Raw genomic sequence first — 16,512 nt, 5'->3', positions numbered from 1 at the left:
AGTGGGAGGAGGCAGGCCACGGGGGGACACACTACCCTTAAGAGTGGGAGGAGGCAGCCCACGGGGGGACACACTACCCTTAAGAGTGGGAGGAGGCAGGCCACGGGGACACACTACCCTTAAGAGTGGGAGGAGGCAGGCCACGGGGGGACACACTACCCTTAAGAGTGGGAGGAGGCAGCCCACGGGGGGACACACTACCCTTAAGAGTGGGAGGAGGCAGGCCACGGGGGGACACACTACCCTTAAGAGTGGGAGGAGGCAGGCCACGGGGACACACTACCCTTAAGAGTGGGAGGAGGCAGGCCACGGGGACACACTACCCTTAAGAGTGGGAGGAGGCAGGCCACGGGGGGACACTACCCTTAAGAGCACCAAGCTTTTTACCACTAACATAAGACCAACGATCCTGCCAACGGGCACAGAATGAGAAATGAATAACTGGGTAAAAGTCGAAATAAGGAACACCTTTGTGGGAAATAGGACAAGTGCAGATAGCCTCCTTAGCGGCAGCATTCGCACGCTCATTTAAGTAAGTAATTATCAAAGAACGCTCATTTAAGGACACACCAATATGGCTGGGAACTCAGCAAAACTCGACGGTCTTAAATCTGCTGGGAAATAAACAGCCAATGTTGGATTTCGACTACCACAGGACGGACAGAAGTAAAGGACTCCAGAGCCATGAGGGCACTGTGAGAGTCAACTACAACAACAAAGGAACATTGAGAAAGCAGTTGACGAAGAGCATACAAAATTTCATTAAGTTCTGCCGTGAAGATGCTAGTCTCCGGAAGCAGGCGACATATAGATGTGTGATCAGGCAACACAGCAGAGTAGCCTACACCACCAGCAGACTTAGACCAGTCTCTGAAGGCGGTGATGGAGCAAGAGTGGGAAAAAGTGAGCAATGAAAAGGTGTTTTAGAACTGTAGGAAGGGTAAAAGCTTGTATTAAGGGGGTCGAGGTTTTGTAAAACATGGTAAGATGGACCCTCCATGGGGACAAGGATGGAACGACACGAGAAATATTGGTAACACGAACTGAGAGAGAACCTTGCAAGTGAGACAACCGTACAAAAAGGGGAAGGTGGTGAAAGAGCAGAGGGCTCACTACTCACTCTGAGTAGTGAGCAGAGGGCTCACTACTCACTCTGAGTAGTGAGCAGAGGGCTCACTACTACTTCGCTACAGTAGTGATCACTACTGTAGCGAAGACAGTAGTGATCACGCCGGTGTCAACATGCAGGCTCAGGGTAGGAGTCGAACGAAAGACACCAGAGCTGAGGCGTAACCCAGTATGGTGAAGAGCATCAATACGACGAAGGGTGGAGGGAGAGGCAGACGAGTGAGCAGGACAGCCACACTCGAGTTTATAGAGTACGAGAGAGGAATGAAAAGAAAGAAGCGTGCGCCAATCCACTCCCCAGGAAGTATGGGATAAGACCTTCAGTAAGTTAAGGGCCTTGGAACACTAAGCTCAGACGGAAGAGATATTGGGTGACCAAGACAAACAAGTGTCAAAGATTAACTGTGAACGTTTAGCAGAATCTTTATGTAAAAGAGGATTACATAACGCTATGTGTGCTAGTGGCTGTATAAGAAAGTAAGAACTCTTGTATATATACAAAAAAGAAAAATATATACATATATTGTACATATATTGATATGAAAAAGAGGAAGGGTAAGGGAGGAGGCGGAGTGGCCCTGCTCATGAGAAAGGAATGGAGTTTCAAGGAGATGGTTATCCCAGGCTGAGAAGGGTTTAGAGACTACATAACAGGCACCATAACGATGGGAGGACCAAGAGTAGTAGTAGCGGTGATATATATCCCTCCACCAAATGACAGACGACCCAGGCAAGAGTATGACAGAAACAACATGGCAGCTAACAATATAATAGAGAGGGCAGCCTCTGCTGCCTGTAGAGTTTGATCCCATCTGCTCATCATGAGGGACTTCAATCATGGAAGGATAGACTGGGAGAACAAGGAACCACATGGAGGCGAGGAAACATGGAGAGCTAAACTAATGGAGGAGGCAACAAAAAAACTTTTTAAGCCAGCATATCAGGGAACCCACAAGAATGAGATCATCTTCTTGAGGTTATCTTGAGATGATTTTGGGACTTTTTTTTTAGTGTCCCCGCGGCCTGGTCCTCGACCAGGCCTCCACCCCCAGGAAGCAGCCAGTGACAGCTGACTAACACCTAGGTACCTATTTTACTGCTAGGTAACAGGGGCATAGGGTGAAAGAAACTCTGCCCATTGTTTCTCGCCGGCGCCTGGGATCGAACCCAGGACCACAGGATCACAAGTCCAGCGTGCTGTCCGCTCGGCCGACCGGCTCTAGGATGCAATCTCTAGTCTAATTAATACTTGTAATCATATCCAAACACAAAACTTTATCAATCAAAGTAATTACAGTAGAGTACTAAGCACAGATTACAGTGCCTGCACCAGTAATGGGGTTGTTTACTTATTTATTAAAATACCCTCATGAATCATCAACAATGCAAGTTCTATGTCCTATATATTACTGTGTACTATATCTTCAATATAAACATAGATTTCAAAAATGCTATGGCTCTCTTATTATTTTTTAACAGAAGTAATGAAGACATTCTAAACTTGGATAAAAGTACAATCATGTGTGTTCTATATTAAACCATCACATATTACCATGCCATTAAAAGTCGACAATGCAAATGTGATCTATAATTTTTTACATACAGGAGATACTTCAAGTGATTCCATTTGATGTAAAAGACTGTCAACAGTGTATCTAAGTTGGTGGAAAGTGGCACATGGAAGGTATGCGAGGCTCCCTCACTTGTCTCCATCCTTATTATCACCACTGGCTCCAGCACACGGGAAAGCCAACTGGTAGAGATTGTGACCTCGACTCTCCAGCGACTCTCCAGATTAGTGATGACAGGAAGAGCAGGAGTTGTGGAAATAAGCTGCTTGTTAATATCCAATCGAGCAGACCCATAAACTACCTTGCACACATCTACAGCAAATTCTTCTGGTATTCCAATATTTGTTAGATCAGCAGAGAAAACATCTTGACGAGTAGTAACAGTGTTAACTCTCATTGCTGCCCTTAGCAATGACACAACGCCAGCATACTGAGCACAAGTATTCAACACTGTATCCTCTGTAACACCTTGGGAAGAATTACAAAGTTGCTCAATTGCTGCTTCACACTCTGGTTGTTCTAAACTTCCCTGCAGATACCCCAGCCCCAATTTAATCATTCTTCTGAAGGTCAGCTTGTCCATTCCTTGTCAGGCTTTTACAAGAGTTTGCACCTCAATTGGGACACTGGCATTGAAGAGCACATTTTCTTGTCCACCTCCAGAAGATGCAGAGCTTATCATGGCGTTTCTTTTATCACTTTGGTGTGAATAAATATAACATTTGTTTGATGCTCCACTTCTCAAATTGATCTTCCCACTGTCCACTCAAGGTGACCTGCCACTCCTGGCGGTGCTGTGCTCCTCCCTGCCATGAAGGGAAAAGATGAATCAGCGAGACTCGACCTAGTCTTCAATCTGAATGACTCCGACATAAGGGAAATGGACTTCGAGGCCCCGGTAGGAATGAGGGATCACAATGTACTAACGTTTGAGTATCTGGTCGAAGAAGAGTTAAAGTACTCGAGAAAGGGAACTGAAACAAAAGGCTAGCATTCCGTAAGGGAAACTATGAGGAGATAAGAAAATTCCTTATAGATATTACTTGGGAAACGGAGCTCAGGGGAAAGACGGCCCTAGACATGATGGAATACATCACACAGAAGCATAAGGAGGCAGCAGAGAAGTTTATCCCGGCCCAAAAGGAAAAAAAATAAATGCAGCTGAGAAACCCAGGGTTTAATCAGAGATGTAGGCTAGCTAAGCAACTAAGTAAAAGAGCATGGAGAAACTACAGAAATAACAGGACACTTGAGAGCAGAGAAGGTTACCAGAGAGCCAGGAATGAATACGTCAGGGTGAGAAGAGAGGCAGAAGCGCAATACGAAAACGTCATAGCAAGCAAGGCTAAGACTCAACTTAAACTGCTGCACAGCCATATTAGGAGAAAGACAACAGCGAAGGAACAGGTAATGAAACTGAGGATAAGGGCAGACAGATTCACTACAAACGACAAAGAAGTGTGCGAGGAATGTAATAAAAAATTCCAGGAAGTCTTCACATTAGAGCAAGGAGAAGTTCCAGAGATAAGAGAAGGAGTAGTTAACCAGGCACCACTAGAGGAATTTGAGATTACCAGTGGGAATGCAAGAAAGCTTTTGCAACAGTTGGATGTGACAAAGACTACAGGCCTGGATGGAATATCGCCATGGATACTAAAGGAAGGAGCAGAAGCACTGTGCCTGCCACTCTCCATGGTGTACAACATATCACTGGTAACAGGTGAACTATGTGTTACTACCTCCTACCTATGGAGACACGGAACTACAGGCCAGTGTCCCTAACTTGCATACCATGCAAGTTATTGGAGAAAATTGTGCGAAAAAAGCTAGTGGAACATCTGGAGCGAAGGAACTTTGTGACACAACACCAACATGATTTCAGGGGTAGCATGTCATGCCTCACATGATTAATTGAATTCTAAGATCAGGCAACAAGAATCAGGCAGGAAACAATGGGGAGGGCAGACTGCATATTTTTGGATTACCAGAAAGCCTTTGACACAGTGCCACATGAGAGAATAATGCAAAAGCTGGAGATGCAGGAAGGAGTGAAAGGGAAGGTACTCCATTGGATAAGGAAGTACCTAAGTAACAGATGACAGCGAGTCACTGTGAGGGGTGAGGTCTCAGACTGGCGAGACATCACCAGTTGAGTCCTGTAAGGTTCAGTCCTTGGACCCATACTGTTTCTGATATATGTAAATGATCTACCTGATAGTATATAATCATTCCTCTCATTGTTTGCTGATGATGCAAAAATTATGAGGAGGATTAAGATGGAGGAAGATAGTATGAGGCTACAAGATGACCTAGACAGACTGAGTGAATGGTCCAACAAATGGCTGTTGAAGTTCAACCCGAGTAAATGCAAAGTAATGAAACTAGGCAGTGGAAACAGGAGGCCAGACACAGGATACAGAATGGGAGATGAAGTCCTTCATGAAACGGACAGAGAGAAAGATTTAGGAGTTGATATCACACAAAACCTGTCTCCTGAAGCCCACATCAAGAGAATAACATCTGCGGTATATGCGAGGCTGGCTAACATCAGAACTGCCTTCAAGAACCTGTGTAAGGAATCATTCAGAACCTTGTACACCACATATGTAAGACCAATCCTGGAGAATGCGTCCCCAGCATGGATCCCGTACCTTGTCAAGCACAAGACGAAGCTGGAAAAAGTTCAGAGGTATGCCATTAGGCTAGACCCAGAACTAAGAGGAATGAGTTACGAGGAAAGGCTGCGGGAAATGCACCTCACGACACTGGAAGACAGAAGACTAAGGAGAGACATGATCACTATCTACAAAGTTCTCAGAGGAATTGACAGGGTAGATAAAGGCAAACTTTTTAACACGGGTGGTATACGAACAAGTTGACACAGGTGGAAACTGACTACCCAAATGAGCCACAAGGACGTTAGAAAGAACTTTTGCAGTGTCAGAGTAGTTAACAGGTGGAATGCATTAGGCAGTGATGTGGTGGAGGCAGACTACATACACAGTTTCAAATGCAGACATGATAGAGTCCAGTAGGCTCAGGAACCTGTACACCACTTGAGTGACAGTTGAGAGGCGGGACCAAAGAGCCAGAGCTCAACCCCAGCAAGCACAAAAAGGTGACTTGAAATAGGTAAGTACACATTTTAATATATATATTTTACATTATATATATACAATGCAAGAACCCTTTTATATATACGAAAAAAGCGACAAAGGTGGTCGAAGAATGACCGGCTTTCGAGTAAAAGACATAGCACATGTCTTAGACGTAGAGAACTTGAAGCCATGAAGCCATGAAGCCAGGGCCAATACGATACGACATCAATCATAAGTTGAAGCTGTCGTTGGAGGAAAGGCGAGTTATGACCTCGACAGCTGAGGGTAAAATCGTCAACATAGAGAGCTGAGAATATTCCAGAGGGACATGGAGAAAAGAAGACCATTGAGGGCAACCAGGAAAAGAGTAGTGCTCAGAACACTACCTTGGGGCACACCTTCGTATTACCGAAAAGAGTCAGAGTGAGTGGCACCAAGCCTGACTCTAAGGGGATGATTAGAGAGGAAGCTTCGGAGGAAGAGAGGGAGATTACCACGAAGGCCAAAAGAACGGAGTTGGGACAGAATATGGTATCGCCAGGTGGTGTCATCCACCTTTTCCTGGTCAAAAAGAACAGCAACAACGAAGGTGTTCGCAGCAAAGGCAGTACGAATATAGACCTTCAATATCACCAAGACATCAGTCGTGCTGCGGCACTTGCGAAAGCCAAATAGAGAAGGGGGAGAGGTGGTGATGGTGTTCCAAGAACCACATCAGACGTTCCAAGAAACTCATCAGATGAACCATATCAGACACGCTTGGGAGATGGCTGGGTGAGCGTCACTTCAATTGATGCAGTGAGCTTGGGAAGAAGAGCACTCTGTCTTAGAATGACCGGAGTCTCCACACAAGGGGCATAGACACACCTCACTTGTGCACCTGGAGGGACCATGCCCAAATCTCCAGCACCTGGTGCAGAGGCAAGGAGAGGAGATGTATTCCTAACCGAGCATCTGGCACCAGCAAGAGTGACAAAGAAAGGGAAGAGACCTGCTATCAAACGTGACCTTCACAACGCGAAGAGGCTGACGAAGATGACCACGAGGGTGTCGAGAGAACGTATTTGGAGGGTAGAATGGCCTTGGGCCTCTAGGATATAATTAATATCCTCGTGCACCAATGCTGGCATGCAAAAGAGCATTTTTGGAGATCTGAACTGTGGTCTCTCGATTGCAGGACAACGAAGCAAAGCGGACAGCCACTTCCTGAGAAGAGACTGCAACGATGCATGTACCAGTATGGGAGGGGTTAAAAGAGAAAAAGTTATCCACCGAATGAACGAGGTGTTTATGGAGGAATTAATCATCAAGACGAGTAGGATCATGACTGATATCAAAATACTTAGTCTATGTAGCCGGGGCAAACAAATCATGGTATGGATTAGATTGGAAAGGAATCATGTACATGCGAGTGCAGAGGTGATGGCGCCGGGCACCCCTGGTAAGAGATGGGGTAAAAGGTACAGTTGTGACATCGAGAGACGGAGACACGCCAGGTGATTAGGTGGTCACCACTGGGAGTCTGGGGTTCAACCCTGCCACTGAGGTGGGAGGGAAGCAGAGAGTGTCAGTTGGGAGAGTCAGAGCAGCAGCTTGGTCTGGGCCTACAGAGCCCGGCCTTTCATTACAGACCAACTCGGGTCCTGGTTGCCCACCCCACGAGTCTAAGAAGTTAAAGAGGGGTCAGAGAACGGCATAAAAAAGAACAGGTAAAACTTTCGTCCATTATTAAGACCCCATACTCACCATGGAGCCACAATTTGAGGACAGGTCACCCAACAAGATGGGCCTCTCCCCCAAGATGCATGGTGTATATACGCCCTGCAATCGTCACCTTAGAGCCGTCAGTCCGTCGAGATCAGGCTCAGCAGCGAAGGCAAAGTTTAACAATAAAAACGTCCCCTTGCTCGACAACGTCAGGTACCACAGTTCTACAGGTGAGAGATTGTCTACCCAAACACCCAGCGTCAAAACAGAAGAAGACATCAGAATGGATTTATATAAGAATGGATTAAAGTTGGTTGGAAGGGAACAGTCAGAAAGGAGAAAAGGTGGGGAGGAAAAATTAAACATGAGGAAGAGGATAAAGCAACCAGCAAAAAAAATTAGTGAAGACAACTGCAGGAACATAAGACTTCAAAAGGATAGAGGACAAGCCGTCCCACGGAGCATCACACTCCAGCAGCCGCCCATCAAGCCCCCTCACGACGGCAACGGGCTGGAAATGTAGGGGGCCAGGGGTGAGGTTCAGAGTGTTGGGGTGGGGTGGGAGGCCAGACTGGGAGCACCCCAGGGTGAGGTTCAGAGTGTTGGGGTGGGGTTGGTGAGGCCAGCGTGGGAGTAGCCCAGGGTGAGGTTCAGAGTGTTGGGGTGGGGTTGGTGAGGCCAGCGTGGGAGTAGCCCAGGGTGAGGTTCAGAGTGTTGGGGTGGGGTTGGTGAGGCCAGCGTGGGAGTAGCCCAGGGTGAGGTTCAGAGTGTTGAGGTGGGGTTGGTGAGGCCAGCGTGGGAGTAGCCCAGGGTGAGGTTCAGAGTGTTGGGGTGGGGTTGGTGAGGCCAGCGTGGGAGTAGCCCAGGGTGAGGTTCAGAGTGTTGGGGTGGGGTGGGAGGCCAGCGTGGGAGTAGCCCAGGGTGAGGTTCAGAGTGTTGGGGTGGGGTTGGTGAGGCCAGCGTGGGAGTAGCCCAGGGTGAGGTTCAGAGTGTTGGGGTGGGGTTGGTGAGGCCAGCGTGGGAGTAGCCCAGGGTGAGGTTCAGAGTGTTGGGGTGGGGTTGGTGAGGCCAGCGTGGGAGTAGCCCAGGGTGAGGTTCAGAGTGTTGGGGTGGGGTTGGTGAGGCCAGACTGGGAGCACCCCAGGGTGAGGTTCAGAGTGTTGGGGTGGGGTTGGTGAGGCCAGCGTGGGAGTAGCCCAGGGTGAGGTTCAGAGTGTTGGGGTGGGGTTGGTGAGGCCAGCGTGGGAGTAGCCCAGGGTGAGGTTGAGACAGTTGGCTACGAGGGCCGTCCAGCCGGTCTGGTGCGAGGCCCCACAACCTGAGCCAGTCTCTCCGTGGAAGTACTCATAGAACAGCACCAAGTCCCTCCACGCCGGGTCCTGTCTGTAGGCCTCACGTCCTCCTGCAATGTTCACACTCTTGTACTCACTCTCATATATCACTACAGCCAAACAATAACATAAGATTACCTTCATATATTAATTATTTCAAAGCATGTGCACTGTAACCTAATAATATGATACAGTCTGCGACCGCTTGAGTTCCGTTGCGACCCGGAAATGATAAAAGCACCTCACCGAACCCTGGATGAATATAGAAAACAGAGAATTGTTAACTGAATGTCAAATAAATGGATTTCACACAGATAGATATATTAGACGAGGAGGGGGAGTAGCCATATATATGTTAGGGAAAATTTTTAAATGCACTCGCAAAGAGGGAATCAAAACTGACCCACACACAGAAACAATTTGGCTAGAATTAAACGAAAAAAAACACACAATCTTATAATAGGAGTTATGTACAGGCCACCAAACTTAGACAGAATGGAAGCAAAGCATCTATGGGATGAAATATCTAGAGCATCTAGGTCTAGCAGTATTTGTGTCATGGGTGACTTTAATTTTAGTGGAATAAACTGGATTAACAGAACAGGGAAGAATGAAGCACAAGATTTTCTAGAATTAACTGACGATTGCTTTCTTAAGCAACATATTAAGGAACCAACGCATGAAAATATTTTAGACATAGTGTTAACTATGTTCAGACCCATTAACTGTTGGTGAATCTGAGGTCTACAAAGCAGCCCTTTGTTTTCCACTTGGGTACCGGCTTTACAGGATTAAAACCTCAACACATCAAGCATATGTTAAATCCTGCGGTTGGTGATGCCCACAAGATCTTCTTATGGAACTCACAAGGTTCGTCAACATGTGCCTGGCTGGTGAGATACCTGAGGTCATCAGGCCTCTCTTTTTTGGTGCCTCCCTCTGTGCTCTCTAAAAGAAGGATGAAGGAATCAGGCCAATCGCTGTTGGCAACACTCTCCGACGCCTGATTGCCAAGGCTGCTACGAGGGTTGTCAGCCAGCAAGCGGCTGAATTGCTGAAACCAATTCAGCTAGGATTTGGAATCCCCCAAGGCTGTGAAGCGGTTGCCCATGCAGCACGAACATACATCACCAACATTTCTGATGAAAAGGCCCTGCTCAAACTGGACTTTAAGAATGTCTTCAACATGGTCAGAAGAGAGACAGTGCTTTGTGCCGTACATCGCCATTTCCGGCCCCTCTACCCGTTCATACTATCGTGCTACAGTGGTGAGTCAACACTGCTCTTTGGTGAACACAAAATCAGATCACACTGCGCCCTTGGAAAGGTGGCAGACAGTTGGCGTGGGACTATACTTGTGTATCCACCTTGGCAACCACATCAACCTCTCTGTCAGCCAAGCAGGAGCCGCAGCGACACACAGAGAGGGGATACAAGTCAACCAAGTACAGGGAATTAGATCACCAGTACAACTTCGTTCCAAAAGGATCTAAGACCCTGGGCCAATGGGGAGAGAGTACAAGATGGTTTCTTAAGGACCCTGGTTCCAGGCTCATTGACACTACAAGAGACCCTAGAGCGGCAAGTTTTCTATTTCAGCGCCTCAGTGTCGTGGTCCAGAGGGGGAATGCCCGCTACATCCTCGGTTCCTGCCTGGCGCGTGTGTGTGTGTGTGTATTAGTGTTATATATATATATATATATATATATATATATATATATATATATATATATATATATATATATATATATATATATGCAAACAAGCCTGAATGGTCCCCAGGACTATATACAACTGAAAACTCACACCCCAGAAGTGACTCGAATCACTTCCTTAGTCCGGTCGTGATGGTCAAGCGGATTAAGGCGTCCCTGTACATACCAGTTGTGGGAGTATGGGTTCGAGTCACTTCTGGGGTGTGAGTTTTCAGTTGTATATAGTCCTGGGGACCATTCAGGCTTGTTTGCATTTGTGTTCCTCACGTGTGCCCCAAAGAATGAGGTGATTTGATAAAATGCTATGCCCAAGATTACCATCCGAGTGCCGGCGGGGAAGTGGTTCATATAGCCTCGGCTATCACTTCCTTAGTCCGGTCGTGATGGTCAAGCGGATTAAGGCGTCCCTGTACATACCAGTTGTGGGAGTATGGGTTCGAGTCACTTCTGGGGTGTGAGTTTTCAGTTATATATATATATATATATATATATATATATATATATATATATATATATATATATATATATATATATATATATATATATATATATATATATTATATATATATATATATATATATATATATATGTCGTACCTAGTAGCCAGAACTCACTTCTCAGCCTACTATTCAAGACCCGATTTGCCTAATAAGCCAAGTTTTCCTGAATTAATATATTTACTATAATTTTTTCTTATAAAATGATAAAGCAACCCTTTTCTCTATGTATGAGGTCAATTTTTTTTTATTGGAGTTAAAATTAACGTAGATATATGACCGAACCTAACCAACCCTACCTAACCTAACCTAACCTATATTTATAGGTAAGGTTAGGTTAGGTAGCCAAAAAAAGCTAGGTTAGGTTAGGTTAGGTAGGTTAGGTAGACGAAAAAACATTAATTCATGAAAACTTGGCTTATTAGGCAAATCGGGCCTTGAATAGTAGGCTGAGAAGTGCGTTCTGGCTATTAGGTACGACATATATATATATATATATATATATATATATATATATATATATATATATATATATGTCGTACCTAGTAGCCAGAATGCACTTTTCAGCATACTATGCAAGGCCCGATTTGCCTAATAAGCCAAGTTTTCATGAATTAATGTTTTTTCGACTACCTAACCTACCTAACCTAACCTAACCTAACTTTTTCGGCTACTTAACCTAACCTTACCTATAAAGATAGGTTAGGTTAGGTTAGGTAGGGTTGGTTAGGTTCGGTCATATATCTACGTTAATTTTAACTACAATAAAAAAAGATTGACCTCATACATAATGAAATGGGTAGCTTTATCAATTCATAAGAAAAAAATTAGAGAAAATATATTAATTCACGAAAATTTGGCTTATTAGGCAAATCGGGCCATGCATAGTAGGCTGAGAAGTGCGTTCTGGCTACTAGGTACGACATATATATATATATATATATATATATATATATATATATATATATATATATATATATATATATATATATATATATATATATATATATATATATGCCAGCAGTACCCGCCACGCGTTTTAGTGGCTCAGTGTGGGTAAGTGGGAAAGAAAGAAAAGGGAAAGCACACGTTTCTAATATATTTAATTTTAAAATGCTTGTGGGTATACAATATTTGATGCTCTATTGTCTGAGGTGATATAGAGACTCTGGTTGGCCGACTCTTGAACACGCAACATATAATTGTCCATGTGAGAAGCAATCCGTGTCTAGATATAAACTGCACAATTCTTAAGAATGGCCCTGAGCTTTGATGATGATTGCAAACACCAATCGATTTGGAAATTACAATCTCTTAAATTGAAATGGCATATCTGTTGGAATCAAAGGAATGCGAGGAATAAGGACATCTTCAGCTTTGTAAGGTCCTGTCAAGATTGTTGCTTCTACGACGTCGTTGAATAATTTGTTTACTGCAAAGCGTGTGGCGTTGTGAAGTTTTGGCTGGTTGATATTTCGCAACATGATAATTGGCAAGCCGATTTTCAATTGCCTTACGTGTGATGGTATCACTGGCAAATCGAGTGAATTCAGAATTTCTGTTGGATACTTAACCACTTAACCGCTTCGTCTGCTTCCTCAACAGTGTCGATGGACTTGTATGTGACTGTTTCGCTTTGAATGTTAGACTGAATAATATTGTTAAGTTCGAGTGCCGGATGCTTTGGAAATGTTGCACGTGGGAGTTTCAATGAATTGCATGTTCAATGACAATTTCAAAGCCGAGGTAGCAGTTCTTCCACATGGTAGCAATGTCGCAGCTATTCCGGACGATGCAAGAGCTAAGGCTATGCCATTTTGGGATCGAAATGCTGCCAGAATCAATCTAATTAGGAAGGTTTTACCAGTTCTTTCTGGAGCATCTAAGAAAATTTTTCAAGCCCGTTATTGACAGTTTGAATTATTTGATTGTAAATGCCTTTTCGCTCAAGCGTTAGCTTAGGAATATTTGATTGCAAATACGACAACAGATCACCCGAGTTGTAATTTTGTTCACGACGCAATTCTACATTGAACGAAGTAGCAGCAGATCGATTCGGTGATGGCATTTCCAATTGATTGAGAACTTTGTTCGCGATTTCTAAGCACAAATCTATCAATCATTATCAACGCTTCGTTGTAAATTTCTGCTGTGAAATCCATGTTCATATTTGAATTTTCCTTGCGTATTTGACAAATAATATCTTTAGCCCATCTACGATTTATATTTCTCCCATAACTGTGTTGGAGGTGATGGAGAGCAGGTGGTCAATATGATGACAAACAATGCACGAATTTGATTTGGATGTGACGTGTTGGACGCGTCATTAATGCACACATCCCAGTGTCGGTCTTTCTATAATTAATTCAGAGGTTGACATGCACTACGGAAAGTGGCATGTGTAACACCGTTGACAAATCTCAATGGCAGCAAAGACGTTGGACTGAGCACATTTACCAACAACATGCGAAGAAAGAAGCATTCATCTTGATTGGGATGCACGGTGTACAGTCTGCCTATCGTAGTTTATTTGAGTATGTCAGGTTGTCCGTCGACTCGCTCACCTCGTTTGCGTCGTTCAAATGATTTTCTACTGCCATTCCACGTATAACAACATAGGCACTTCTGAATACAGCATTCTTTTTGCAAACGCGTCATTCTGACATAACATGAAGAATGCAGTAATCGTTGTAGCCGGTGGATTCATAGCTGTTTGTTGCACATTTGCAGCTGTGAAATAAACGTATTTTCCATTTTCTTGTTTTCAAAACAAAACCAAATAATACTAACAAAATATTTAAATTCAAACGTAGATCAATAGACACAGTTCAATTTCACCACCAATTACACTGAAAAATAAGAACAGTTAAAAAAAACGAAATGAAAACAATGAAAAGAGAAACAAATAAACTATACTCACGAAATGAACACTATGGTAAACAACGCAGCTCAATTCCAAGGCAATGTCACCAAAAAATAGTCAAATCAAAATGAAAATAAATCAAAATCTATGAAAGATCAATTTATCAATGCAATCGGAAACATTGAAATGAAATCGTAACGTATTTTAAATAGTGTTAGATATAAACAGATGGTGCTATAAATTTAGATTTATATAGATTTAGATTTATATAGATTTAGATATATATAGATATAGATTTAAATAGATGGTGCTGTTTAAAAAAAAAAAAACATATTATTACCTGTCACAGGTGTGGCATGTAGATAGTAGGTATATAAAACACTTGACTATTCGAATGCATCAGTGTCAAAATTTCAAAGCAATCGGTAAAGAGGTTTCGAAGATTTCCCTGACACGAAAAACACATGACAAACACAGTTTTTCAAAAAAACATTTTTTTTGTTACAGACGTGACATCTATATAGTATGCATATAAAAACTTGCTCGCATGCGAATGTTGTGTGAATGGAACGTTGTGTGAAAATTTCAAAGCAATCGGCGAAGAACTTTCGGAGATTAGCGATTTTGAACAAACAAACATTTCCATTTTTATTTATATATATGTTGTACCTAGTAGCCAGAACGCACTTATCAGCCTACTATTCAAGGCCCGATTTGCCTAATAAGCCAAGTTTTCATGAATTAATTGCTTTTCGAGTACCTAACCTACCTAACCTAACCTAACCTAACTTTTCCGGCTACCTAACCTAACCAAACCTATAAAGATAGGTTAGGTTAGGTAGGGTTGGTTAGGTTCGGTCATATATATACGTTAATTTTAACTCCAATAAAAAAAAATTGACCTCATACATAATGAGATGGTTAGCTTTATCATTTCATAAGAAAAGAATTAGAGAAAATATATTATTTCAAGAAAACTTAGCTTATTAGGCAAATCCGGCCATGCATAGTAGGCCGAGAAGTGTGTTCTGGGTACTAGGTACGACATATATATATATATATATATATATATATATATATATATATATATATATATATATATATATATATATATATATATATATATATATATATAGATATATATATATATATATATTGTGACGATAATCTCCTTCAAGAGATTGAGCCTGCTCTTCCCTCCAAAAATACGTCGCAACAAATATATAAAACTACTATGGAAGAAATGTCCAACAACGACAACAACATCTCCAAGGTTTGCCAAAGCACAAAACGTATGCAGCCAGGGACACCTGCTCAGCCTCAAACCGCCAAACTACCTGTCTTGTTGCCGGCTACTCGCTGATTGGCCGCCGGTCTGGCTGCAACTGCACTCCACCCCCCCATACTACTTGATGTCTGGGGCCGCCACGACCTCAGTCCTCAGAATATTCAGTGCTTTCATACGGTTAACACTTCTTCCTGGTAGACGAAGCTTTGGCTTACGTGTACTAAGAGAGGTGATAGCTTAAAGCCAATATTCCTGCACCTCTCATTTTATTGTATATTGCACAGCTTGTTATTGCTCACTTGTCTTAACGTAACTTTTCATTTTGTCATTTACTTATTCTTATTATTTTGATTGATTGATTTTATTATACGAATTTGTATGTCCATTTTATTCATGTTTTGTTTATCTAACGTAATTAAAATTCCATTGTTAAAATTTACTTGTGTTTTGTGTGTCTTCTCCTTACCTTACCACAGACGAAGTTCCAGATTTTCTATTTTTTTTTATTCTATGTGACGAGGCCATACCCCTAGCTTTGAACAGCCGAAAACCAACGCGTTACCGTCACATATTATATGGGGGCCTGTCCTAGGAGCTTCACTCAGGTACTGGCGCCAAGTGGTAATTTATGGTAAGCGTATTTAACTTTGTTAACGTAGCTTTTACTATTTTTCATATTCAATTTCATTTTTTATATGGTGCGGTGTATTGTGCATTACGAGAGTAACATATGGTGAAGGTGAGACAACTTTGGATTACGTGGTGACTGTAGGCCGCAGTCATACTCTTAATTGGTCATCTCTCCCTCCGTGTTATTACTCGTGTTTACCATCTTTGTCCCTTGGATATTTCTCATTTTGACAGATCATCATATTGGTACCCTGGTACTGTGGTCTGCCCCGGGTCAAGAGCACCCAATCTTCTGCAATCTGACTGTAGGAGGACAAAGAGGGCCATAGTTCCTCTAGCTCAAACTTTAGTTGCTGAATTGGGACCTCAGCAGCAGTTCTCGTCACCAGTTGACACCTCGCACCCCTACACGTCAGTCAGAGATGATGATACATACAACGGTAGGGAATTAGCTTACTTTTTCAGAGCACAAAAGTTCGCTAATTCTGTAAGTATCATATTAAATTCAGTAGGAAAAACTTGCTTTATGTCCTATAGAGACTTGGCAAGGTATGCCTACATCCTTGGACTACCAATTTTACTTTTGAGGCAATTAACTGTTTCATTTGTTTTCGAAACTCTTGTTTCATTTGTTAGTAGGATTTTCTTGCCCTTATCCTCTTACATGAGTAACGGGTACAAGAT

The 16,512-nt window shown here is 43.1% G+C and overlaps 1 protein-coding gene and 1 pseudogene across 1 annotated transcript in view; both read right to left on the bottom strand.

Moving 5' to 3' along the window:
* Window positions 1–1,356: 1,356 nt before the first annotated feature.
* LOC138364284 (COMM domain-containing protein 5-like) lies at window positions 1,357–7,982 on the bottom strand (annotated as a pseudogene).
* Window positions 7,983–8,712: 730 nt separating this feature from the next.
* The window catches only part of LOC123753351 (uncharacterized), a gene marked incomplete in the record, with an annotated part of 352,004 nt that continues 344,204 nt past the window's right edge, over window positions 8,713–16,512 (bottom strand). The window contains 1 exon segment of the mRNA XM_069326285.1: window positions 8,713–8,906. Coding sequence (XP_069182386.1) covers window positions 8,713–8,906 — 194 coding nt within the window.

The sequence above is a fragment of the Procambarus clarkii genome, chromosome 2 (assembly GCF_040958095.1).
Source record: "Procambarus clarkii isolate CNS0578487 chromosome 2, FALCON_Pclarkii_2.0, whole genome shotgun sequence".
Taxonomy (NCBI): domain Eukaryota; kingdom Metazoa; phylum Arthropoda; class Malacostraca; order Decapoda; family Cambaridae; genus Procambarus; species Procambarus clarkii.
This window is presented reverse-complemented; position numbering and strand designations above follow the sequence as displayed.